The sequence below is a fragment of the Bidens hawaiensis genome, unplaced genomic scaffold (assembly GCF_021521415.1).
Source record: "Bidens hawaiensis isolate Kalapana, Puna unplaced genomic scaffold, B.hawaiensis_p1.1 tig00019810_1, whole genome shotgun sequence".
Classification (NCBI taxonomy): Eukaryota; Viridiplantae; Streptophyta; class Magnoliopsida; order Asterales; family Asteraceae; genus Bidens; species Bidens hawaiensis.
Window position 1 is genome coordinate 346,435 of NW_027493012.1, and position 26,190 is coordinate 372,624.

At 40.5% G+C, this 26,190-nt stretch overlaps 1 protein-coding gene and 1 pseudogene across 2 annotated transcripts; one reads left to right on the top strand and one right to left on the bottom strand.

The window, feature by feature from the left end:
* Positions 1-6,706: 6,706 nt before the first annotated feature.
* On the top strand, positions 6,707-9,033 carry LOC143559338 (CBL-interacting serine/threonine-protein kinase 7-like). The gene is made up of 2 exons (XM_077047942.1): positions 6,707-7,196; positions 8,157-9,033. Exons 1-2 carry the CDS (start codon positions 6,722-6,724, stop codon positions 9,005-9,007), a joined length of 1,326 nt encoding a protein of 441 aa, XP_076904057.1. The 5' UTR covers positions 6,707-6,721; the 3' UTR covers positions 9,008-9,033.
* Positions 9,034-10,881: 1,848 nt separating this feature from the next.
* LOC143559339 (protein GAMETE EXPRESSED 1-like) lies at positions 10,882-15,711 on the bottom strand (annotated as a pseudogene). Its single transcript, XR_013139921.1, has 5 exons — positions 15,209-15,711; positions 13,113-13,700; positions 12,525-12,651; positions 11,869-12,055; positions 10,882-11,270 (listed from the first exon to the last, which is right to left on the bottom strand). The product of XR_013139921.1 is annotated as a protein GAMETE EXPRESSED 1-like (transcript).
* Positions 15,712-26,190: the final 10,479 nt, after the last annotated feature.

Below are 26,190 nucleotides of genomic sequence, written 5' to 3' on the forward strand. Positions count from 1 at the left end.
CGCAATACCTCCGGGAAAAATGTCCCCCAACTGGGAGGGACCTTATCAAGTCTCGGAAGAATTGGGAAAAGGCGCATACGCTTTAAAAGATTTGAATGGAAAGAAGATCCCGCGCGCATGGAACGCAGCACAGCTTAGAAAATGTTTCATGTAAAAAATGTCAAGTTTGTAATCAAGGCTTTTTAAGCCATTATGAATAATGATACGCGCTATTTTCTCTTAATGTGTGTTCTATTACCTTTTGCATACATGTTTCACACTTCCCTTTATTAATTTTGAGCAATATGACAACATTGTATTGACATCAAAACTAAAAATAAAACGAAGTAAAACATACATGCGCGAGCTCCAAGCTCAAACGCGTTAACGAGTTTTAACTCTAAAACGTCAGGACCTTAGCCCAATAATATGAGCCTTAGCTCAGGGCCTTAGCCCAATAATATGAGCCTTAGCTCAAATTACTCACAACATCCATCCTACATGTTGCGCAGCTAGACCATAAAAATACCTAAGCACAGCTAAGGCAAAGAACATGCCAAAACATAGTTGTTAAGGTCTCAGGTCGAGGTCGCGCATGGGATTGTAATGGATATCATAGTAACACATACTGACACGTAAAGGCTAAAAAACTCATTTATAATTCCCTATAATAAATGCGCGATAATGTCGCGTAAAAGAGGAATAATGACATGCCAAGGCACGTGTCAGCATATTCAGAATATTACAAAATAACTTGAAATATGACAATGATTAAGTAAAATAATTTCCTTACAACCTTGTTCAAATTTCAATGTGCAAGCATATCTTATATTCAACAAGCAAACACATGCAATATAAAGAGATGAATTGGGAATGCGCAAGATGCGAATAAGGGAAAAACAAAATTTCATTCCAAAACATAGAAGTTTACAAATTTACAAAATAATGAGATACAAACTACAAATAAAAAAAAAACATGAAGGGCTTCTCAAGTCTCTATATCAACATCAGCCTCTTCATCGCCCTCATCATTACCTCACTCAGCATCTGGCGCAGCCCGCTCCTCGTCATCTCCAAAGTTACCATAGTCAAGCTGTTCGTCTTGAATGGAGTCGTCTTCTATCACGATAGTGTCAGGAGCGGGTCCTTTGGCCACGCCAGAGCCGCTAGCAGAGGCAGCATTGCCCGCGCCATCATCGCTGCCACCAGCCCCTTCACAGATCTGGCTGGTCAGCAAGCGCGGCTATCTGCAAGTCACAAGGAAAAGTATGAGTACAAAAGACTAGGAAAATAAGTCAAGGTAAACTCATTAAGGTTAAAATACCTGCTCAAGGATGGGAATCGGAGTATTCAAATACTTCTCCCCCACCTCGGCCATGTCAGCGCAGACAACGTCGAGCTGATAAGGGTAGTCGGATGGGTTCTTCTTCAGCATGCTATATTCATAGCCATCCTTAAACCCTTCAGCTCGACCCACCAAGCGCGACGCAGCGTTGCAATCCATCACAAGGGTCTGAAACTCGTCTGAGTATTTCATCGCGTAAGCGCAACGAGTCACACCCTGTGAAACTAGCCATTGGCGATCCTGCGCGAGGGAAGAAACAGACGTCTCAAGAGCAGGAATCTGAGAGTTAAACAACTTGGTCTGTTTTAGCTCTTCTCTGTCGGACGCTGCTGCCGCCAAGGCCTCATTCCTTTCCGCTCGCGCAGCATCGAGCTCTTCGCTGTTAGACGCTGCTGCCTCCAGGGCTTCATCCTTTTCTGCCCGCGCAGCTTCGAGCTCTTTCTTCAGGCGCGCAACCTCACTCTCTAATAAAGATTTGTCAGTGATAGCCTGCACAAGAGTTTGATCACGCGCCTCTGCCTCTAACTCCAAGTCACGCGCTCGCCGCGCGTACCTGGCCGCATCCGCCTCTGCCGCCTGCAGCTTCTCCCGCGCAGCCTGCAGCTCATGCCCGCCCTTCACAAAGGCAGCGTTGGCACTTGCTCGGTTCTCGCTAAGTTCTGCTTGGAGTTTCTCAGCTCTCTCTCGAGCGTCAGAAAGATTCCAAGCAGAAACCTTAGCCTCTTGCTTGGCCTCCACAAGAGCATCACGCACTTTTATATAATCATTGCGAAGCTCTTGGGAGGCAGCAAAGAACGCAGACCCAGCAAAAAGATGGTCGTTGAGCAAGTCCACGCGGGGCGCGGTCCTCCTAAAACCTCCTTTCAGCCGGAGGCACAGAGTGAGCCCAGAAGTCTTCACACACACCCATGGACTGAAATGAGCTATCCTCAGTAATATTCCATCTCGGGCGGTATATGTGATCGGCTTCCTGCAAACACAAAGCAACGTTCTAGTCATTTAAACACGCACAGCGGAGCAAAATGAACTTATACCTGCGGGGAGCAAGCAGAAAAGTCAGCGCCAGCCCCACGAGAAGGCTGCGCCACGAAATCTCATGGCGCTACAGGGCTTGCGCGGCCGCCATCGGAGTCTTCAAAATTGACCTCCTCATCATCCTTTGTAACAGGTCTTTTCTCCTGCGACTTGGAAAAATCAAAACCAGTCTAGCGAGGGGGGCTGCGCGCAGGAGAAGGTGAGGGAGGTCTCGACGCCGCTAGATCAGCGCGTAAAATAGTCTCCTGCTCCTTAGTAATCCCAATGAGAGGAGATTCAGTGCTTGTCGGAGCAGGAGCAGAACTAACGGCGCCGGCGCCGGCGCCAGCAGTGCCGCCAGCAGCTTGCGTGCCAGCTATAATTCCTATGAAAAAACCAACAAGGAGAAATGATTCATGACTTGATCCAAAGAAAAAAATCAGAAAATCAAAGCGCAATGAATACCTTGGCGCACCGCCGTCCGCGAATTGAGCATCGCCATGAAGTCCATTTTTCCCCTCTTCGAGGGTAAAACAGGGGACTTCAAAGCAACCTTCGGCGCAGCCTCGGTACCTTGCTGCGCCTGAGGTTGAGCCACCAAAGTCGCCGGCTCTACAAACATTTGAGCGAGCAAAGATTCATTAATAACTCTATCGGAATCACGCTCATAAAACCACAAAATATAAACAAAGTATACCTGTTGGAGAAGAGGAAACAGCAGGCTGCAGCGCCGCTTCCCTTGTCCGCCGCGCGAAGAGATGAGGTGGCGGCATCATACCTCGTGTGGACAGGAGGACTGCCCACACCTCGAGGCAAGGAAGACGAGGAAAACTTGAAGGTAAACCCCTTGGTTTTCTCAAGTCCCTTCGCTTGAGTAGGAGGATCCTGAGCAACAGGGGCATCATTTTTCTTCTGTTTTTTACTGGCCCCTGCGCCAGTTTTGCCTTTAGCTTTGCGCTTGAGTTGTGGCGCCTGAGCTTCTTCCTCCACCTCTTCTTCCGCGAGCTCCAGCTCATAGTTCTCGAGCGCATCTACAATACGTGCAACAGAAATGTTAACCAAATTTGGTATTCTAAAGGCATAAGCATAAGTACAAAGGCTTACCAGGCGCATCGCTGTCAAAGCAAAATCCCAAATCAACAGGGATGAACATATCATCGAAGCGATCGGGGAAAGCAACCTCCCCAGCGCCCAGCGCGACAGAGCCACCCTCCATATGCTCATCATAGGCGGCGTGGACGTATTCCTTGCTTACTGCATAATACAAGACAAATGATATCAGCAAAACGAATTATATTCGCGCACAAATAATGCAATGAGCTAATAACTCACCTAAGCCATCAACTTGAATGACAGGCTCAGTCGTGCTGTCGGTCCACCTCCTGCTCATACCAACCCCCACCAGCGCCTCCTCGCAAATATTCTTGGCGGGGGATGGTTCAGCAATTAACTTGTTAACCCACGTGCCCGTGGGGTTCTTAAGAACATTCTCATCCGCGGGCGCAGAAGTGATCGCGCGCATGGTCATGCGGATGGGAATCACACCAGCCTTAATATAAAAAAATTTCTCAGACCAGTCATGAAGGCTTTTGAAGGAAACAGTGCAGCACTTAACCTTCTGACTGCGAGGTAAGAATGAGAACCAAGAATCTTGGATTTTTTGCTTGTAAAAATATTGAAAGCGCCGAGGGGTGGGCTCCTCGCGCTGAGCTTTGCACATGAACTCAAAATGAGTCATGCGCACTAGTCCACAATGATGGACTTGGGATATGTGAATCCCATGAAACTGAAGCAGCGCACCCATAAACCTTGTCATCGGGAGACGAAGGTTACAGTGAGTGAAAAAGTGACAGTACAAGGAGATATAGCCAGTGGGCGGATCTGCCGCCGTTTGCCCGGCCACCGGGAGCAGACAGCCGTACTCAGGGAGAAAACCCTGAGAGGCGATGAGACTGTCGAAATCAGACTGTTTCAGTTTGCAGGGAATCTCATCCCATCTCTTCACTGTTTTGCCCTTCCCCACCTCCTCCGAAGAGGCCTCGGCAGCCCGTTTTCCCTTGCCGGTCTTCTTCAAAGTGGACATGACTAATGATTTTACACGGCGTTTGCTGGGGGAGATTGTGGTGTCTGGGTTATCAGACATACAACTGTGAATCAAACAGCGGTTACTTCAAGAACGGAAATCTGGAAGCAAAAGACAGGCTCTTAATCGGAATGAAAATGGAAGGAAAGAAAAAGCTCTGAAATAACAATGAAGATGAAGAATAACAACTCAAAAGGCTTGCTTTTATAGGCCCAGGAGAGAGAAAGAAACATATACTGATCAGAGTTCACGCACCCCCACTCGCAGGTGCAGGCCAACACGAGCGCGGCACGTGTTCCTGACACTGTGTGAGGAGACATGAAAGGCAACTGTAGCACCTCGAGCACACGAAAAGTCTGACACATGTCTCCATCTCTGACGCATGTCAGCACCAACCAACCACGTACATGGACGATTCATTTCAACCAAAAGGATAGAATTTCGCGCAACGATGAGAAATAAAAAAGAAAAGACAAACCCTATTAAAAGAGCAAACTATTAAGTCTAATATCTATCTTACCTCGCTCGCGCGAGACAAGACACACATTAGACTGGGGGGGCTTGAAGAGGTATGCACCTGCCTTAACATCGAGCGGGGCGGGTCAACCCACAAGATATAGACAAGAGGCTAGAAACCAAGATGTCATGAAGGCACAAAGCCAAAACCTATGTGCATGGCGCATATCACATATGCTCACGCATCACATATGCTCACGCGTATCACATGCTCACGCACCATATATGCTCACGCATATCACATCTGCGCGTGGCGCACATCACATATGCTCACGCATATCACATCTGCGCGTGGCGCATCTGCGCGTGGCGCATATCACATATGCTCACGCATATTACATATGCTTGCGCATGAAACATCTGCGCGTGAGAATAAAGAGAAGACCTCGCGCATCCTCAGGATAGGCGCATATCACACATGCACATAATCAACCTCGTCCTTATCCAAATCAGGATAAGGACAACCCTGATTGTGCTCATCAGACAACCTTCCAGAAGGTATCCTTTAAGGAATAAAGAATATGCTGATGTTGACAGCTGCCAATAAAAGGTGGACAACTCAGCAAAACCCATGTGCTACCACGTGATTGCACATGGGTCAGGTGAAATACCTTGGTCAGAGAATAATCAATGAAAAAGCATCAGGTGTCCCAAGGACACGTGGCGCGAAGCAATAGGAGGAGGCCAAAAAGACCCTAATGGGATCTGAGCCCAATCATTGGAAACCCTAACACTATAAATACCACACCACCTCCACAAGGGGAGGTAAGCAAGAAAATACACTCTAAATCTTTACTCACTTTCAGATTATTATCTTCTCCTACAATCTCTTATTCTCACACCGGAGGGTTACCCCAAAGAGGACCCCTCTGTCCCTTTCTGAGGGGTAAGTTCACGGTGCTGCTCGTTTTGTAGGTGGAAGAATTCATACTCTGGAGAACCATCGGTGATATAGCATACTCATACCCGAGGAAAGTCGATCGTCTACCAGTGAGCCGATCCACGTTTCTTCATGGATCAATCTTTTGCGGGATTTAGACTTCCGCGTTGACCCGTATGCGTTCAGGCATAACATCTTTTCAGTTGAAATAAAAAAAATTTAATTCAGCAACTATTATCAATACAAAACAAAACGTTTTATACTAATTTTACTCCTTTTTCTTTAAACAACACTAATATTGCTTAATATTCATGCCATAACTAGAATTGTCCTAGAAAATAAAAAAAAACATTAATTATGTAACAAAACCTTAAAACTACCTCGTCCCACCGTATGTTATGTCAGAGAGTTCTGTTACTGCGACGGCAAAACAACTGTCAAGTAACAGCCGACGGTATGGTTTTCTCGGGGAAACGTCTAAACCATACTCTAAAACTAACATGAGCCCGATTAATATAACACAGTCTAGCAAGAATAAAACAATGACAATCTTCAATTTGAAAAATACAAAAACTCAAAACACAACAACAAAAGTATGTCACAAAAGGCCAAATATTGGAGGGCATAAATGTAATTTAACACCACCAAAAAAATCTCCTCATACATACATACATACAGTTAAGCACCAACTGTATTCCTTAGTGTTTTCAAACCCCTATAAAAACAACTTAACAAAACAACTTCCACTCCAACAACCAAACTAAAACCTACTATAAATAATATTATTATTATTATTATTACTCATCTTTACGGCGGCCGTCATTGCCGTCCGACATGTAACACCCCCTTATTATTTTCCGTATTCGTTGTACCCGACCCGTACTATAATTCTCTGGGATGTGACATGGCACCGTCCACCACCCCCATTAATCGTACCATCAGCGATGGTGGTACGATCATCCTCAACAAATACCACCTCACTCGCCTCTTAGGCCGCGGCAGTTTCGCCAAAGTCTACCACGGCCGTTCACTGGCCGACGACTCCACCGTGGCGGTCAAAGTGATCGAAAAACCGGCCGCGGGAGACACGACAATGGAACCTAGGCTTGTCCGAGAAGTAGCCGCCATGCGGAGGTTGAATTACCATCCGAACATCCTTAAACTTTACGAAGTGTTGGCGACAAAGACCAAGATTTATTTGGTCATGGAATTGGCGGCTGGTGGTGAGCTGTTCACGCAGCTTGTCCGACGTGGACGGATGAGGGAGGCTTCTGCTAGGTTTTACTTTCAGCAACTTGTTGCTACTCTTGAGTTTTGTCATCAGCATGGCGTGGCGCATCGGGATTTGAAGCCGCAGAATTTGTTGCTTGATAAGGATGGTAAGTTTCTGATTCTGACATGATACGAACCTAAATGGGTTTTGTGGGGTCGGGTGTGGTATAAACGGGGCGGGTCGGGTCGGGTAGGTTTTGAGTACTTGTTTAATTAAATGGGTCGGGTTCAGGCTAACCTAGCAGGTACACGGGTTGACCTGTTTAAATTACTATTTTTCATTTTGATATTTTAAAATGTGTTTTATGTATAAATTAAATTGGTTGGCTACGCAGTGTAAAAAAAATTAAACTATAAAAGTAAGTAAATTTGCAAGATATTTTATTGCCAAAATGTAATTATATATATATATATGTATATAAATATGTATTTTTTTTAATGAAATTGTAATTTAATATATTAATAGAAGAAAAAAACTTTCGGGTTAAGCAGGTAGCTTTTAGGTTGAGTTCGTGAACCTGTATAACTAAATGGGTTGGGTTAATTAATTGAACCCGTTTAAACTATTAATTTTTTATTTTAAAATGTATTTTATGTAATAAATTAAATTGGTAATAAATTAAATTGGTTGGGTAGACTATGTAAAAATTTAAAACATAAAAGTAAGTAAAGTGGCAAAATACTTTATAGCTAAAATGTAATTTTATTTATATAAATTTGTATTTTTAATGAATTGTAAATTTAAAATATTAATATGAAAAAAAAAGCTTTCGGGTAGTGTTCGGATTCACACTTCGTACATGATTTTTGGGTTTGGGTTTTGTTCGGGGTGAACCTGGGAACACAACCCGTTTAACATCCATAGTGTAATTGAAGATGTTTAAGTCTGTTTTATATTTTAATAATTATAATTAGGATTTTTACAAGCATATGAGTTATATACTTGGTTCATAACGTTTGTCTAATTACCTAACGAGGGCTTAAATACGTTTTATATTTTGATTTACTTAGCTCGTATTTGCATATAACTATCTCTAACGTTTGTCTAATTACATTGTATCTATCAGGTACTCTTAAAATCTCCGACTTTGGTTTGTCGGCGCTACCGGAGTCTCGAAAGGACGGTTTACTACACACGGCGTGTGGAACTCCGGCGTTCACCGCACCCGAGATTATCCGTCGTAGAGGCTACGATGGCGCAAAGGCTGATGCATGGTCTTGTGGGGTTATATTATTTAACCTCTTGACCGGATATTTACCGTTCGACGACAGTAACTTACCCGACATGTATCGCAAAATGTTCAATCGGGAAATCGTGTTCCCCGATTGGATTTCGAAGCAACCCCGGGTTATTATTCGTAAACTACTTGACCCGAACCCTAAAACCCGAATGAGCATTGAAAGTTTGATGGGTGTTTCATGGTTCAAGAAATCTTTGAAACCCAACCCGAGTATTGAAATATTTGATAACGACGACAACAACAACGACGAAGATGGCTCGATTAATTTGGATTCCATGACATATAAAACAACATTGAATACAATGAATACAATGAATGCATTTGATATAATTTCATTGTCATCCGGGTTGAATTTATCGGGTATTTTCGAGGATAATACGAAGAAAGAGTGGCGGTTTATGACGATGGTGGGTGTGGTGGAGATTAAGAAGAAGGTGGTGGAAATTGGGAGGAAATTAGGGTTTGGGATGAAGAAAGTGAATGATAAAGAGAGTGGTGTTATTGGGTTGGTGAAAGGGAGGGTGGTGGTGTCGGTGAAGGTGACGGCGGTGGTGCCGGAGTTGTTGTTGGTGGAGATGATGGTGGTTGATGGTGGTGATGAGTTTAGTGAGGTGGAGTGGGATGAGTTGAAAGCTGGGTTGAAAGACATTGTTGTTACATGTGATAATGATGTATAGTGAACCACCTTTTGTATTTGGTAATAGAAGTTAATTAGCAAGTGGTTAAATTAAGGCACTTAATGTCATTGTCATTTGTTAAATATTGTTTCAATTTTTAATGGATGTAAATGAATGAAATGGAAGGCAAATGTAGCTTAATGCTTGTTTTTTTATGCGTCAAACTCACACATCTTTAAAATTTAATATTAAATTTACATAATCTGTCTAAAACGACATTTAAACACTCACCACTTAGATGAAACGTACGGACATTAAAACATGTTCAAAAGATTTGTTACCTTAACCGGCCTGGGTTGATCGCTTAGGCTGAATACATGTTTAACCCATTAAGTATGGGCCATGGTAATCTAATGGGTTGTTTGTAATGTCATTAACCTCGCCCATGACTATGGAAGATGCGATACAACACCTATACACCACAACCAAGACCGCTTTATACAAGAACGAGCTCTCTGCACAACTGCTGAGACCAAGACTAGCTAGCCATGCATATGGGTTCTTGTAGCAACGTGTGGTAAAGGCTAGCTAATGTTTATTGCTCGATAATGATAGGTGTAGAGTAGGTATGACAAGAGCTGAAAATTTTTATGGCATGTTCGTTTCACTAATGAAAACGTCATTAGTGTGACGCAAACAATTTGAGTTTGTTATTTGATACACTTATTAGACACCTAATAACAATAGTAAGTATAATCTACTTAATTAATGTTGGGTCAAGAATTTGATTAACAAATAACAAATTAATTAATCAAGAAAAGATGATATGATAGTCAATTTCAATACGTCCACCAATGAGTGACTAAAGAGAAAATGATCCCTGAGTGGGAATATAAATAATCATTTATTAGATAAATGCGAATCCAAAAGGAACACATTATTTATTGTTCCACTCATAATCTCCAATACTTAATTAGTTGCATGTATGCCAGTTATGAAATGTCTTGAATGTTGGAACATAAACTCAAAACAAAAATCTAATGCTAAAAACTTAAAACGTCCTAGTGAGGCAACGATCCTTTATGGTTTTATGCAGTGTGGTCCTACAAATTCATCGTTTGAGTGGAATGATGATGTGATTGTCACGTTTCTCTACCTTAAACCTGTAGTTTGTTAACGAACAAAACACCAATAAGTTGTATGAGAACTTAAAACTCGAGGTATAGGATATATGAATTATAAACGTATTATTCATATATGTAACAATAAGAATCATTACTTAACCATAAATGAACATTTCGTGTTTATTCCTACAGGATATATGAATTATACACTTATTACACTTAATCGGACATAAATGAACATTTCGTATCTTTTAACAAACGGACATGAACAAAACAATAATTGTCCGATTAAGTGTTTGTGTTCATTTAAAATTAAATGAACGAACATGAACATGCCTTTATCTGTATTCGTTCAGTTCGTTTACATGCGTATACATGGGCCTTTATGGGCAGGTGTACAACATAAAATGTTCAAAGTCGATTATGGATGGCAAGTTGAATGCATGTTGCTTCAATTATTGTATAAATCAAATGCCTTTGATCATATATGAACATTCAAACACCCTATACATTCTTAAATCTCATTATTATTGTTAACTTCTTGTTACTTTTACAAGCATGTCAACTTCTATCAACGAATACCAGTACCGATAACTATTGGTATTTTGACTTTAGATGGTCAAACCAGAACTTGAGGTGCAAATTCTTCAATTTACTCTTGGTGACAAACTGAATGGTTTTACTTTCATTCAAATATGAATGCTGAATTTGGAAAGTCAAACTATAATAGTTATAAATTACTCTTAATTTTAACAATAAACATATTTCAAACTTATTACTACATACATAATTCTTAAACTGATAATCAAACTATAGACCGTGACGACGAAGATTATATCCTCTAGCAATAACCGAGCCCGTGTTGACTTGTTCAGGCTGCAAACAATAGTCAAGATCATCCAATTCATCATCAGATATTATATCCTTATCAACCCATGAACACCAGTCAATATCACTATCATTATCTTCACATACAAACCCTTTATTTCCTTCCATCACATTAACCTTTGCAATAAGCGATTGCAGCATTTCGTGATTCAACGTCTCGTAATCTCTGTATGTGTAAATAGCATACGAAAGTTGACACGAAGCAAGAACCACAAACGTTAACCGAACAATGCTTATAATCCATGCTTGTTGTTCTATGTCGTTTCCATATCGAAGCACCACATATTCAATAAAAAATGTCATGCATAACCCTGTGAAGAAAACGATTATTATTAGATAAAAAAAATCCAAAAGTTGACTCATTTAAACTATAGGGGTGGCAAATGTGACCCATGAGTTGTATTAAAATGTATAAAATGGGTCAGAATAGGTCAAACTAAAAAGAGAGAATGATTGAAACGGGTCAAAACGGGTTGACATTTCTCGAGTTTTTTTTAATAATGTAACGAGAAAAACGGAGAAAACTTTTTAGTATTTTTACTTTTTTAGTTTTTGATTTATATTTCAAGTTATAAATTTTTAATTAATTTTTTTGAATTTTTTAATGAGGGGTTTTTAAAATCTCAACCCATTTTGACCCATTTCAAAAACCCCTTATTAAAAATTTCAAAAAAAATAATTAAAAAATCATAAATCAAAAAGTAAAAAAGTAAAAGTACTAAAAAGTTTCCTCCGTTTTCTCGTTCCATAAAAAGAAAATAAATATCAACCCGTTTTGACCCGTTTCAATCATTTTCTTTTTTTAGTTTGACCCATTCTGACCCATTATATACATTTTAATACAACCCTATTCAACCAAATGGGTCACATTTGCCACCCTTAGTTTAAAGTCAAATATCGGTTTCTTACCTACGTATAACCTGGATCTTACATTGTAGGTTTGTTTTGTACTTGTAAACATGTAAAGGGTGAATATTAATATTGAATACACGAGAAAAGCTTTGATGACACGCGATTCAAGCAATATTGCGTTGTGTAGAGTAAAAACCTTGTCGATTGCAACGAACATGCTTGACTGCTTTGACTTGAATATATCCTATATAACACAAATGAATTAGTCAGAATAATATTAATTTAATTAAAAAAAGGACAGTATTACAAATTTTGTCCTTTAAACATATGCAATTTATGGATCAGGTCCTTTAAAAAGTTTATTTGCAGGTGGTGTCATTTACATGGCATGTTTGTTTGATTTTCGTCCTTTTGACTAACTGGCATCCAAAAACCCCGTTAAGTCTTGGTATGTGAGAAGTCTTTTTACGCATTATTTAAGTATTTACATTAAAAAACAAATTATATATATTATTAGAAAAAGAAACTAAATAATATATGTTAAACAAAACCCCGTTAAGTCTTGGCATGTTTGGATTTAACTGAGTTTTTGGATGACAGTTAGTGTAAAGGACAAAAAGCGTATGTATTTTGTCATATAAAAGACACCGCACGCAAATAAACTTGTAATTCTGTCTAAAAAAATACAACAAATTATATAGAAAAAGGTGAACCTGTGCAGCTAATATATTTTTTGAATTCTCAACTAGATCATCATGAGATTGTTTAAGTTGTTGTTGCCTTTGTATGAGCTCATGTTGTTGACTTTGACCAAGTGAAATCAACTGCTGCAGACTTCCCCTGCAATAATATTCAAAACTTAATTAATAATTTAATACACATACATGTGATTATATAGTTATTTTAATAGCTTTAAGAACTCTTAACAAAAAACTATTTTTTTTTTGAAATTTTCTTATATATTATTATTGTTAGAGAGTAGTTTTAACGTTTTATATATAAACTTTTTTTTACATACATAAATCACAAGTTTACATATGTGTAAATTAACAAATCAGATACAAATTTATGTATGTGTAAAAAAAAGTTAGATATGTATAAAAACTAATTTTCATTACTGTTGTAATCGTTAATATACATATTATATATAAGTGACAAGACTATCCTCAAATAGTATTAATATGCAAAAAAAGTTTAAAAAAACGATTAAATGTTAAGAGTTCTTAAAGTTCTTAAATTATTTAAGAGTTCTGTATTCAAACTCATCCTATATACTATATATAATATTTGTTATTTTATACCTGCTTTCTTCTAGAGCTTGTGACTGAAACCGTGTGACGGTTTGAAGAACTTCAAGAGCGGAACTCTGGCTTTCGATAAGTTGTTTTTGTCTATCTAATGAAGTCTCAGTTATGTTCTCAATATCATCGGCTTTACTTTGTAAAGTATTCATCTTCATAAACATTGCGTTTCCAACTTTACCGATCTCCTTTTCAATCTCAACCGCTTCATTCCTTAAACTAATCATTTCTTCACTCAACTTATTAGCAGATTCATTAACCATCATCATTCCTTCATCTATCCTTTCACTCATTATCATTTGTACGTTTTGCAGCTCAGTTTGAGAGTCTGCTATTTTAAGAGACTGTTTGTAAACCGAGTGTGAATGTTCCAATACGATATTAACTCGTTCTTCAACGTGTTTTGATGTTTTAGACAGTTGTTGTGTTTGATCATCGATAGAGGATAAAGAGTCGTGAATATCATTTGAACTATGCAACATGCTTTCGGATTTTTGGTGTATGTTATCTAACTTGTCTTCTGCGTATTCAGCAGATGTTTTGAGTTCATTTACCAATCTTTCGGTTTGTTTCTTGAATGCGTCGGTCCTACAACCGGTCAAAGATCAATTCTAGTAACCGTATGAACTATCATCATCATCATCATCATCGTACTCAGTATATCCCACCAATAGCAAAGCTATGGTAGGGTCTGAGGAGGGTAAGATGTATCTATGTTTTGTGTTACATAGATATATATATATATGTGTGTGTGTGTGTGTATAGGATGAGTATCATCACAGAACTGTTAAATTATTTAAGAACGTGAAGGAACCCTTGAAAACTAACGTTTTTTATAAATTTTTTTGTATGTTAATGTTATTTGAGGTAGTTTAATCAATTTTTATATCTATATTTACAAATACAATTTTGAAAATTAGTTTTTATACATATCTATGTTTTGTGTTACACCTATGTAAATTTGTTAGTACAAAAATTTACACATATGTAAACTTGTGATTAATATATGCAATAAATTTTTTTATATAATATATGATAAAAATACTCTTAAATAATGTTAATATATAAAAAAAATTAAAAAATGTTTGGTTGTTTAGAGTTCTAAGAGTTCTTAACTTTCTTAGAGTTCTTAAATGATGAGTATATACAGGGACACAATCTTTTTAGAACCAAATTTATATTGAGAAGTGCAAGAAGCGTATAAAAGCGCTTGTACATAGTGCGTAAAAGATAATTAGTGATAGTGTGAGAGCAAAATGGCTAGTTACATAACTATCTTGTGTATCAGATTTAAAGCAATATGAACAAATGCAGTATGCGGTGTTAGCAGTTCTCAACATATTATTAGTTTTGAAATGAATGCCATATATACGGGAGTGTTCAAATCAGAACCAAGAAATATGTTAAAGATTGCAAGAACATAATGTAGTCAATGGCGAAGTTTAAACGAAGACGTTGGGGTGTCCGGGCTCAATACATAAAAAAAATTCATAAACCAAGGTGCCCAGGCTCAAAATTTTCGGACGAAAACGAGTAAATTTACACTACGTATAAAAATTTTCATAAACCAGGGTGGCCGGGCTCAAAATTTTCGGACGCAAACGAGTAAATTTACACTACTGAGAAAAATAACAAGGGTACCAGAGCCACAATACAAGCTTCTCCCTTGAATGCAGTTGTACCTATAGCTTTAAATGTGATACACCTGCTATGTAATCGCAAGGGGCGAAGGATATCAAGGGCCAGGGGTGGCCTCGGGCCCCTGTTTTTTCGCGCATTAGTGTAAATGTAGTTGTTTTTCGCCTGAAAATTTTTATACGTAATGTAATTTTACCTGTTTTCGGCCAAAAAGATTGAGCCCGGCCCCCTCGTTTATAATTTTTATAATACATTTTGAGTCCCCCCCCCCCCGACATTTGTGTCCAAGCTTCGCCACTGGTAGTCACTCATATTTCTCTCTCCAACTCTCAAATTATATTTTATGCCCGATGTATAAGTGCATTATGTGATTCTCGCGGTTCTCAACATTACAGGTTTTGAAAAGAACGCATCACTAGAAACACGCACGCGCACACACATAGGGAGTGAGAACTTACTGTAACTGATGGCAAATGGAGTTCGTTTCAAGATAAAACTCAAGATAAACCCGATGAGCCTCTTTTTCCAATCTTTTGAAACAATCAACCATGAGTGATTTAGCATCACAATAAGGAAAAGGAGACCTCCAACTATCCTTTTGAAAGCAATCACAAAGATGCCACGCTAACTGGGACCGTTGTTCTTCATCCGCTAGAATCTCTGAGCACCCCGCAAACAAATTTTGATACGCGTTTTGCCAACAAGAATTCGGTAACTCAGCCACCTTTCTCTTTGCTTTTTCAACCAAACTCACCCTTTTTGCTATCAAATGATTCCATCGAAAATTCACCAATAATATCATGATCATAACCTTCTGGCGAATGTTTCTTGCTAGAATCAACTTTTTCGTTCGAGAAAAACCATTTAAACGAGTCGGTTGTTTGTAAAACCAACACGAGTATCCATAGGATCCTAATACTATGATGCTTGTTGAAACTCATTATATTTGATAAGTAATAATAATAATAATGATAGGCCTGCATAAAAGTTCAAAATTTTGTTCACTAAAAGAGTATAATAACATGCATTCATTATGATCACATAAATATTATTTCTATCATTTTGAGCAACAAATATTCTCATATGGCAAAGGTATTATCACATAACATTCACCAACTATGATAATGTATACCTAAACTACACACTTTCCATACTAGTCCTTCTAGACAACATTACATGCAGAATTACTTGAGTTGTAGAACTCGTTAGGTGCTAGTCAGCCATTGGGGTACCAACTACCAATTAATCAGGATTAATCAGATTGGAAATTTTATATGTAATTTTTCATATATGCATGTATATAGAGGCATACACAAAAACAGGTTGGCTCAAACCAGTTAGGACCCGACCCAACCAGTGACGAAGTTTGGACTAAGACACGGGGGGGCTGGACTCAAAATGTATACAAAATTTCACAAACAAAAGGGGGCGGGCTCAAATTTTCGGCCGAAAACGGCTAAATTAACACTACGTATAAAAAATTTCGGCCGGAAATGGCTAAATTTTCCACCACGTATAAAAAATTTCAGTCGAAAACGGCTAAATTTACATAACGTATAAAAAATTTTGAACGAAAACAGGTAAAAAAAATTTACACTACTGCGTAAAAAAACAGGGGGCACGGGGCCACCCCAGGCCCTAAGAAACCTTCGCCATTGGACCCGACCCACTAGTTTGTATACCGGTTCGTAGTCTCATTGCCTCAAAACCGGTTTGGACCCAACCCGATTCGAAAAACATGCCAAAAAAAGGGTTTTTGTTCCCAAACTAGTTTCAACCCAATCCAAACCGGTTTGATCATGCTGAACATTCTTGTCTCGAAACTAGTTTTGAACCCGATTTGGTTTCTTCCAAACTGGTTTTTCACCCGAACCAATTTGGGATATAACCTATTTTATACATGTCTACATATATACCAAATTTTTTATGTACATATAAATTATTCGATTTTGACTAAATAGCGACGCCTAGGCGCGATATTACAACTATGAAATACTAAACATGAAACATAACTTTAAAACAAACCAAATGCTACAATAACTCAAGTTCAACAAAAAGTAATAGTGTGATTCTTTCACCTTTTTCAGAATATAGTATGATTACAATTAAAAAAATGGATATATTCTTTTAACTTTGAAATTAATTAATATGTTTTCTATAGTTTACATTCGCATATGTTGATAGTACATATAGATATAACGAGATGAGATTATTTACAGTCGATATATTGTTGTTGTGGGATTGAAAGAAACAACGAGAATAACTGTTTGGTTTCAACTTTCAAGGAGATTAACCGCTAACACTTTGTGGGCCTGGGCTGTTTGAAAAGGTGAGTTTGGGCCTTCTGGACTCAGGTTGGGCTCGGCCCACATTCTTTCTTCAGTTCCGTTAAATTTTAATTCGTATAAACGTATATTGACTTATTTTTGTTTTTACATTTTATATTTAAGGAATATTGGTTTTAAATAATCTCAACTATGTTTTATTTGCAAATAACAGTCGTAACTTAAGAATTGGCTGGTGGCGGTCATAACTTAAGGTGTATTTGATTACAACGGTTCGCAACTAACAGAACTGTAACGCCGTTAGTTGCAGGACAACGGAACAATATTTTTGCCCGGAAAACTCACATTTCTTTTTTTGGAAAACTTAACCTAAACACCACCACCACCACGCACCAGCTAATTGTCACCACCAACAACATCGATGATGTTTTTATGATTCCGATGACCTCAATAACTGAGACTTCTACTATAAAATTGTTTATAAAGGTCAGATATAAGGTTACAAAAGTTAGAACTTGATAAATGTAATTGTTTTGTATATCTTAATATGAGAGTTACATAGATATATATAGATAACATAATTATGAAACTCTAGAGTCTATTCATATCCCTTGACTGAACATATTCTGAGCCTCTACATATTCGAGTCTAATACTCCCCCGCAAGCTAAGGCCGAGGTTCGACCTGTAGCTTGGCCCTTAAAGATATGAACCGTTGTAAAGGTAAAGCCTTAGTAAAGACATCAGCAATCTGATCTTGTGTAGAGATGAATTGGACTGCCAGTTTTCGTTGAGCCACCTTTTCTCGAACAAAATGAAAATCAACTTCAATGTGTTTTGTTCTAGCATGAAAAACCGGATTTGCGGACAAGTAAGTAGCTCCCAAGTTATCACACCACAATGAGCTGTTTTAACAGGATAACACAATTCGCGTAAAAGCGTCTCGAGCCAAGTTAGTCCAGCAACCTATTCTGCCAGAGCCTTGTATTCCGATTCCGTGGATGACCGAGAGACAGTCTTCTGTTTACGTGCAGCCCAAGAAATAAGATTTTTACCCAAATACATAGCAAATCCTCCGGTGGATCGACGGTCATCCGGGCAGCCAGCCCAATCAGCATCAGAGAAAGCAGTGAGTGACGCGTCAGCATAAGCATGAAGTAAGGGACCCGAATCATGATGTAACAAAAGACCAAAATCAATTGTGCCCTGAAGATACCGTAATATGCGTTTAACTGCTGACCAATGATTGACAGTAGGAGAGTGCATGAACTGTAACACCCCGACCAAAGGCGGATTATACATCGGGGCGCCACATATTGTTTCATTACTCGTGACACTATTTGGGTGTCAATATTTAATAAATATATTCATTCGCGCACGCGCAACGTAAACACAAGATAACATAAATCAACATAAATCATTATATTATAAGGCAAAATATTCGAACAACAATAACTTGTCTTGATACATTTTAATCTAGGTCCAAAAGTAAAAACGTCCTACGTGTCCACAAGCTCCAAATGTAGCTACAGCAAACCTGAACATGTGTTAAAATAAAACGTCAAACACTTGCGTGTTGGTGAGAAATCAAGTTTAATAGATAATAGATAACAATAATCACTGCGCGCAACACGTGTATGTCTGGTGTTTAACAAGGGTGTAATCAGATTGCGATCAAGCCTAAATAGATCATAGTTCATAGTTCAATCCGTGCTCCCAAATGAGCACAAAAACAAGAAAAAACATCTGTGCAAGTGTAAACAAAGAAAACCGTAAACGATAGGTCTCCCGTGTTCATCTAATGGATCCATGAAAACTTCGGAATAGGCCGAACAAAGCGGTTAATGATACACACATACAAATAAACAGCCAAGTAAACGTCCTCAACACATGGGATACTGCGCGACTAAAGTTCATAAACAAGTTTAAGACTCGAGTTGTACGAACACATGAACATCCCAAAACATTAAAAATAAAAAGGGATTAGATACGAGATTACTCACTTGATAAAGATGCGTTGAAAGATAATGCAAGAACCAACTTTAAACAAGCACAAGTTAACCTATAATTAAAGATTATTGTTTTAACGATTGGTTTTAAGTCTCGATTATAAGTTAGCATAATTAATAAGTAACTTAAACAAATTATTATATATTATAGATTACCGGAAAACAGGGCAGAACAGGAGAGAAGACGAAGGCAGAGAGAGGAGGCGACTGAGGACAACGGCAGAGAGCAAAGGAAGAGAAAGATAATAAGTATTTGTGTGTGTAGTGTTAAGAAAATAGCATTATTATTTATAGGGAAACCCTAGGGAACACAATCCCTAGAAAAGGGGAAAAGATCTTCAACAGGATCAAGCTAAAGATAACAAAAGCAAAAAGGTTCCAAAAGCAAAAGATATCAAAAGATATGGCAGCTGCAGGGGACAAGGGAAAAGCTGACAGGTAACAGTAAAAGCATGGGCGGGTCAGATAAATGTACTGGTCAAGCATGGAAAAGCAGATCTCAAAAGATAATGTCAGTCACTTTTTCTGCCAACCAATGGGGTTGGTGCGCATGCTGCGCCGAAAGTAACTTTTCAGACATAAGATAGGTCAGGTCAACAGCACAGAAGATAAGACATCACAAAAGTAAACGGCTGGATTAAACAGAAGACTCAAAGGGTTTAGCGCGAGAAGGCATCGAGCGCGTGAGCGCGAAGGCAGACAGAACAAACCTTAGCGCACTGCGCGAAGAACTACAATTCTAAGCGCGCTGCGGGGACAGTTCGCCTCGCGCATCGCAGCAACAGATGGTCTTCACGCAGGCTTCCTTGTAAGGAGTCTGGCGCGTGGAGCTATGCAGACAACCTTAGGCGGGAAGAAACAAAGGACAAACAAAGAGAGAAGGGGGGGGGGGGTTCAAGGCTTAAGGGCGGAACGACGACAAGAGAGAGAAAGAGGCGGGACGGCAACAAGAGGGAAAAGAAGGCGGAGAGAAGAAGAGGGACGGGACGGCGGAAAGGAAGAGAGAGGAAGAGGCGGGGAGGAAAATATTATTAATATTAAAAAGTAAAATATAAGTATAAATAAATATTAAATCATAACAGAAAGAGACCGGATTAGAGAAACGGGTACCTGGGTCGGGTCGGATCGGGGCAGATGTCACAGTCTCCCCTACTTTAAGAAATTTCGTCCCGAAATTTATCTCGAAGTAGGCTGCGCGGAGAACAGGTGCGGGTACTTGATCTTCATTTGATCATCCCTTTCCCATGTAAACTCGGCTCCGCGCTTGGACTCCCAGCGGACTTTCACGATAGGGATGCGACTGCGCTTGGTTTGCTTTACCTCGCGATCCAAAATCTCAACAGGCTTTTCAACGAAATGCATGGATTCATCAACTTGAACTTCATCAAGTGGAATGTGAAGGTTCTCGTCAGCTAAACATTTCTTGAGATTGGAAACATGGAACGTTGGATGCACATTGCTGAGTGCGGGCGGCAGGTCAAGTCTGTAGGCAACTTTTCCCACACGCGCGAGAATCTTGAATGGACCAACATAACGAGGAGCAAGCTTACCTTTCTTCCCAAAGCGGACAACACCCTTCCAGGGCGACACTTTGAGGAGAACAAGATCACCAACTTGAAATTCGAGAGGCTTCCGCCTACGATCTGCGTAACTCTTCTGTCGGCTTCTGGCAGTCAGCAGATGATCACGGATCTTGGCGATTTTATCGGTTGTCTCTTGAACAAGTTCGGGTCCTGTGATTTGAGCTTCACCCACTTCGCTCCAACAAATCGGGGAGCGGCACTTACGACCGTAAAGTGCTTCAAATGGGGCCATACCAATACTGGAATGATAGCTGTTATTATAAGAGAACTCGACCAGAGGTAGGTGTGAATCCCAATTACCTCCAAAATCAAGAACACAAGATCGGAGCATATCCTCAAGAGTTTGAATAGTTCGCTCAGACTGTCCGTCAGTCTGAGGATGATATGCAGTACTCATGTCCAAGCGAGTTCCTAGCGCAGATTGGAGAGATTTCCAAAAGCGGGATATAAAACGGCCATCGCGATCGGATATGATGCTCAAAGGAGTACCATGACGGCAGACAATCTCTTTGACATAAAGCTGCGCGAGTTGCTCAACACGGTAGTTTTCACGAATGGGCAGAAAGTGAGCAGACTTAGTCAAACGATCCACTATTACCCAAATGCTATCATGTTTGCTTGCTGTCAAAGGTAACTTGGTAATGAAGTCCATCGCTATACCTTCCCATTTCCACGTAGGAATTTCTGGTTGTTCGAGCAAACCAGATGGGCGTTGATGTTCAGCTTTTACCTTAGAACAAGTCAGGCATTTAGCTACGAACACAGCAATATCCTTTTTCATACCGGGCCACCAATAAGTAATGCGCAAATCCTTGTACATTTTATCAGCGCCGGGATGAATAGAATACCGAGATTTATGCGCTTCACTCAGTATGACAGAGCGAAGATTCTCATCAAAGGGAATCCAGATGCGATTGAGATAGCAGAGAATTCCACTCAGATTAGGGACAAAGTGCGCTTCCGCGCCACACGCTAACTCGGCGCGAAGGTTACCATTACTGATGAATGCGCGCTGCGCGTCGCGAATGCGTGATTCAAGATTGCTCTGAATCGGCGCAAAGTGAAGCTGCGTGCGCGGCAAGATACAGTTAAGCTGGCAGGGTTTGCGGCTGAGCGCATCGGCTACCACATTAGCCTTACCAGGATGATACCGGATCTCACAATCGTAATCGCTGATGAGTTCGTTCCATCGGCGTTGTCTCATGTTAAGTTCCTTTTGATCAAAAATATGCTGAAGGCTTTTATGGTCGGTGTAAAGGATACACTTAGTACCATAAAGGTAGTGTCTCCAGATCTTCAAGGCAAATACAACTGCGCCTAGTTCGAGGTCGTGAGTTGTATAATTCTTTTCATGAACCTTGAGTTGCCTTGATGCGTAAGCGATAACCTTGCCTCGTTGCATAAGAACACAACCGAGACCTTGGTTGGATGCATCGCAATACACGACAAAATCTTCATTACCCTCAGGTAGCGCTAGAACAGGAGCTTCACACAACAAACGTTTGAGCGTTAGAAAGGCTTCTTCTTGCTTCGAGCCCCAAATATACGGTTTACCTTTGTGCGTTAGAGCTGTTAAAGGCAATGCGATCTTTGAGAAGTTCGAAATAAATCGCCGGTAGTAACCAGCTAAGCCCAAGAAGGAACGGATTTCGGTAGGAGTGGTCGGTGTAATCCAGTTCTTGATTGCTTCAATTTTGGATGGGTCGACATGAATACCCATCTTGTTCACAATATGGCCAAGGAACTGTACTTCATCAGACCAGAATTCACACTTGGAGAGCTTGGCAAAGAGCTGCTCGGCTATAAGCTTTTGCAACACCAACCGAAGATGTTGCTCATGCTCGGCCTTGGTTTTGGAATAAATCAGAACGTCATCGATAAACACAATCACGAATTTATCCAAGAAAGGCCTACACACCCGATTCATTAGATCCATGAAAACGGCGGGTGCGTTGGTTAAACCGAAGGACATGACCAAGAATTCAAAATGGCCATAGCGAGTACGAAAAGCAGTCTTGGGAATATCTTCATCGCGGATGCGCAACTGGTGATAGCCAGAGCGGAGATCGATCTTGGAGAAACAAGAGGCACCTTGGAGTTGATCAAAGAGGTCGTCAATACGCGGTAAGGGATACCGGTTCTTAATGGTGAGTTTGTTCAACTCGCGGTAATCGATACACATGCGAAACGTACCATCTTTCTTTTTAACGAACAACACCGGAGCACCCCAGGGCAAAGAGCTAGGGCGAATGAATCCTTTAGCGGTCAACTCTTGAAGTTGACTTGCCAATTCTTGCATTTCAGCGGGTGCAAGACGATAAGGAGATTTGGCTACGGGGGAAGCACCAGGGACAAGATCAACACGAAACTCGACTTCACGAGCGGGAGGGATACCAGGAAGATCATCAGGAAAAACTTCAGGGAAGTCACGCACAATAGGGATTTCGCGAAGTTTCTTCTTTCCTTCATCGGGTTTAACCACATGGGCTAAAAATGCAATACACTTCTTCCGCATGAGTCTTTGGGCTTCGGCGCAAGACATAAGCTTAAGACCACTGGAGGGTTTTTCGCCGTAGATGTGAAGATCACCGTTTTCTCGAGGAATGCGAATCAACTTCTTGGCGCAAATAACTTCGGCGCGATTATTCGAGAGCCAGTCCATACCAATGATAACATCGAAACTTCCAAGAGGCATGGGGATGAGGTCGATTAGAAAATCGTTTTCGTTAAGGTTAAGCGTGCAATCCTTAATCACGGAGTTAATTAAAACAGTTTCACCATTAGCCAATTCAACTGAAAAATTTTCTCTTAAGTTATCGCGCGGTCGCGCAAGCTTCTGCTCAAACGCGCGGGAAATAAAACTTCTATCGGCGCCAGTATCAAAAAGTACGGAAGCATAATGTCCGTTAAGCAAAAATGTACCATTAACTACGTCATTATTCGCTTGCGCTTGGTGCGCGGTTATGTTAAAAGCTCGTCCGCGCGTCACTTGGTTCGAGATTTGGTTCACCGGATTCGCTTGTGTGATTTGCACTTGTAGTCTCGGGCACGCGTTCCGGAAATGACTGGGATCACCGCAGTTAAAGCACGACCTGGGTCGTGGATTAAGGTAAGTTGGTTGAGGGTTTTGCGGGTAGGTTGGTGGTGTTTGCGCGATTGGGTTGGCGGGAGGGACTCTACAGAACTCGGCAGAGTGACCAACGCGGCCACATCGGTTACATTGTCGACACGGGGTTTGGGTTGGGTGGTGAAGTTTACAGGTTGGGCAAAAGGGTTGGGTTCCTGTGTAAGGTTTCTTAGTTGGCGGGGCAGGGAGTGCGGGATTGGTTAAGGCATAGTTGTGGACTATAGGGGGAGTTGGGTAGGCTGACAGTGGGGTAGGGGCGTATACTGGAGGTAGGTAGGGTTGCTGGATAATGGGTGGGCTGGTAAGCGCGTAAACTTGTCTGCGCCTACGCTTCGGGTTGTTATGGTTTGAGGGTTCTGGTTTGGTTTCTGTTGGTTCAGGGGCAGTCTTGGTGGGTTTGGTCTTCTCAGCTCCCCGCAGGAACAGGGTTCCTGCTCTGACATGGTTGTCGCTGAGCACAGCGGCCAACTCAATGGCGTCCGAAAGGGTTACTGGGTTTCTGGCCCATACAGAATCTTGAATTTCCATGGGGAGACCCCCAAGGAACTTCTCGATGGCTCGGCGGGAAGGGGTAACTAAGTGTGGGACAAGCAAGCTTAATTCATGGAAGCGCGTCGCGTACTCGCGCGCTTCGCCACTGTATTGCTTCAAGTTCCAAAATTCTTCCTCCAGGCGCTTTACTTCGTTGGGAGGGCAGAATTCTCGCGTCAAGAGATCCTTAAATTCCTCCCAGAGCATGCTGGAAGCAGCCTCTGCGCCACGCGCATGAGCTACTCCATTCCACCATGTAAGCGCTCTAGATTCCAGGACACTGGAAGCATATAGGGTTCGTCTGTCAGGAGGGCATTGGGTATGGAGGAAAGTGTTTTCAATCTTCTCGAGCCATTGGAGCATCACGGTGGCTCCTTCAAGTCCGGTGAATTTCGGAGGGTTACCCGCATTGAAGGATTTAATATTATAACCGGAGGGGTTGGTATTGTTTTGGCTCAAAGCTTGGGCTATTGCGGCGGCCATTTCCTGGGAACGTTGTTGCGATCGTCTGCGCGCGGCTTCTTTCTTCCTAAGATGGCGAGCTGATAGCGGAGGCATTCTATAAAAGTTTTAATTTTGGTTAATGTCTTGGCGCAAAGTATAATCTTATAAAGCTTGGTTTCGCGGGGTTAGATACCATCAACAGTTAAAGTAAAACATGAATTTGAATGCAAACTTAATACAGATAACAAATTCGAATCGAGAATCGACAATTCATGTATCACCATGACTTTCCGAATTCTCAATTTTAAATGACTAGTAAACGAGTATTGGAGATTGACGATTCATGTATCACCATGACTTTTCAATTCTCTATAAAATATACAAGAAAATGAGTATTGGAGGTTGACAATTCATGTATCACCATGACTTTTCAAGTCTCCAACCTCAGAACATAATCGTAAATGGAATTTGAAAATCAACTATTCATGTATCACCATGACTTTTCGGATTTTCAATCCCAACAAACGAATATGTAAGTAAAATCAATAAAAATCGAAATTCAGCAAAAATCGAAATATCGCGAAATAAAACATGAAACCATACGCTGCGTCTGCGCAAACATATTTATAAATAACGAGTAATTAACAATAAGCGCGCAAACATGAGATTTCTCTCATGCGCGAGAAGGGACTCTTAGGTATTCTAGGCCGTTACGTCTAACCACCTATCCTAAAGTCAACGAGCTCTGATACCAATCTGTAACACCCCGACCAAAGGCGGATTATACATCGGGGCGCCACATATTGTTTCATTACTCGTGACACTATTTGGGTGTCAATATTTAATAAATATATTCATTCGCGCACGCGCAACGTAAACACAAGATAACATAAATCAACATAAATCATTATACTATAAGGCAAAATATTCGAACAACAATAACTTGTCTTGATACATTTTAATCTAGGTCCAAAAGTAAAAACGTCCTACGTGTCCACAAGCTCCAAATGTAGCTACAGCAAACCTGAACATGTGTTAAAATAAAACGTCAAACACTTGCGTGTTGGTGAGAAATCAAGTTTAATAGATAATAGATAACAATAATCACTGCGCGCAACACGTGTATGTCTGGTGTTTAACAAGGGTGTAATCAGATTGCGATCAAGCCTAAATAGATCATAGTTCATAGTTCAATCCGTGCTCCCAAATGAGCACAAAAACAAGAAAAAACATCTGTGCAAGTGTAAACAAAGAAAACCGTAAACGATAGGTCTCCCGTGTTCATCTAATGGATCCATGAAAACTTCGGAATAGGCCGAACAAAGCGGTTAATGATACACACATACAAATAAACAGCCAAGTAAACGTCCTCAACACATGGGATACTGCGCGACTAAAGTTCATAAACAAGTTTAAGACTCGAGTTGTACGAACACATGAACATCCCAAAACATTAAAAATA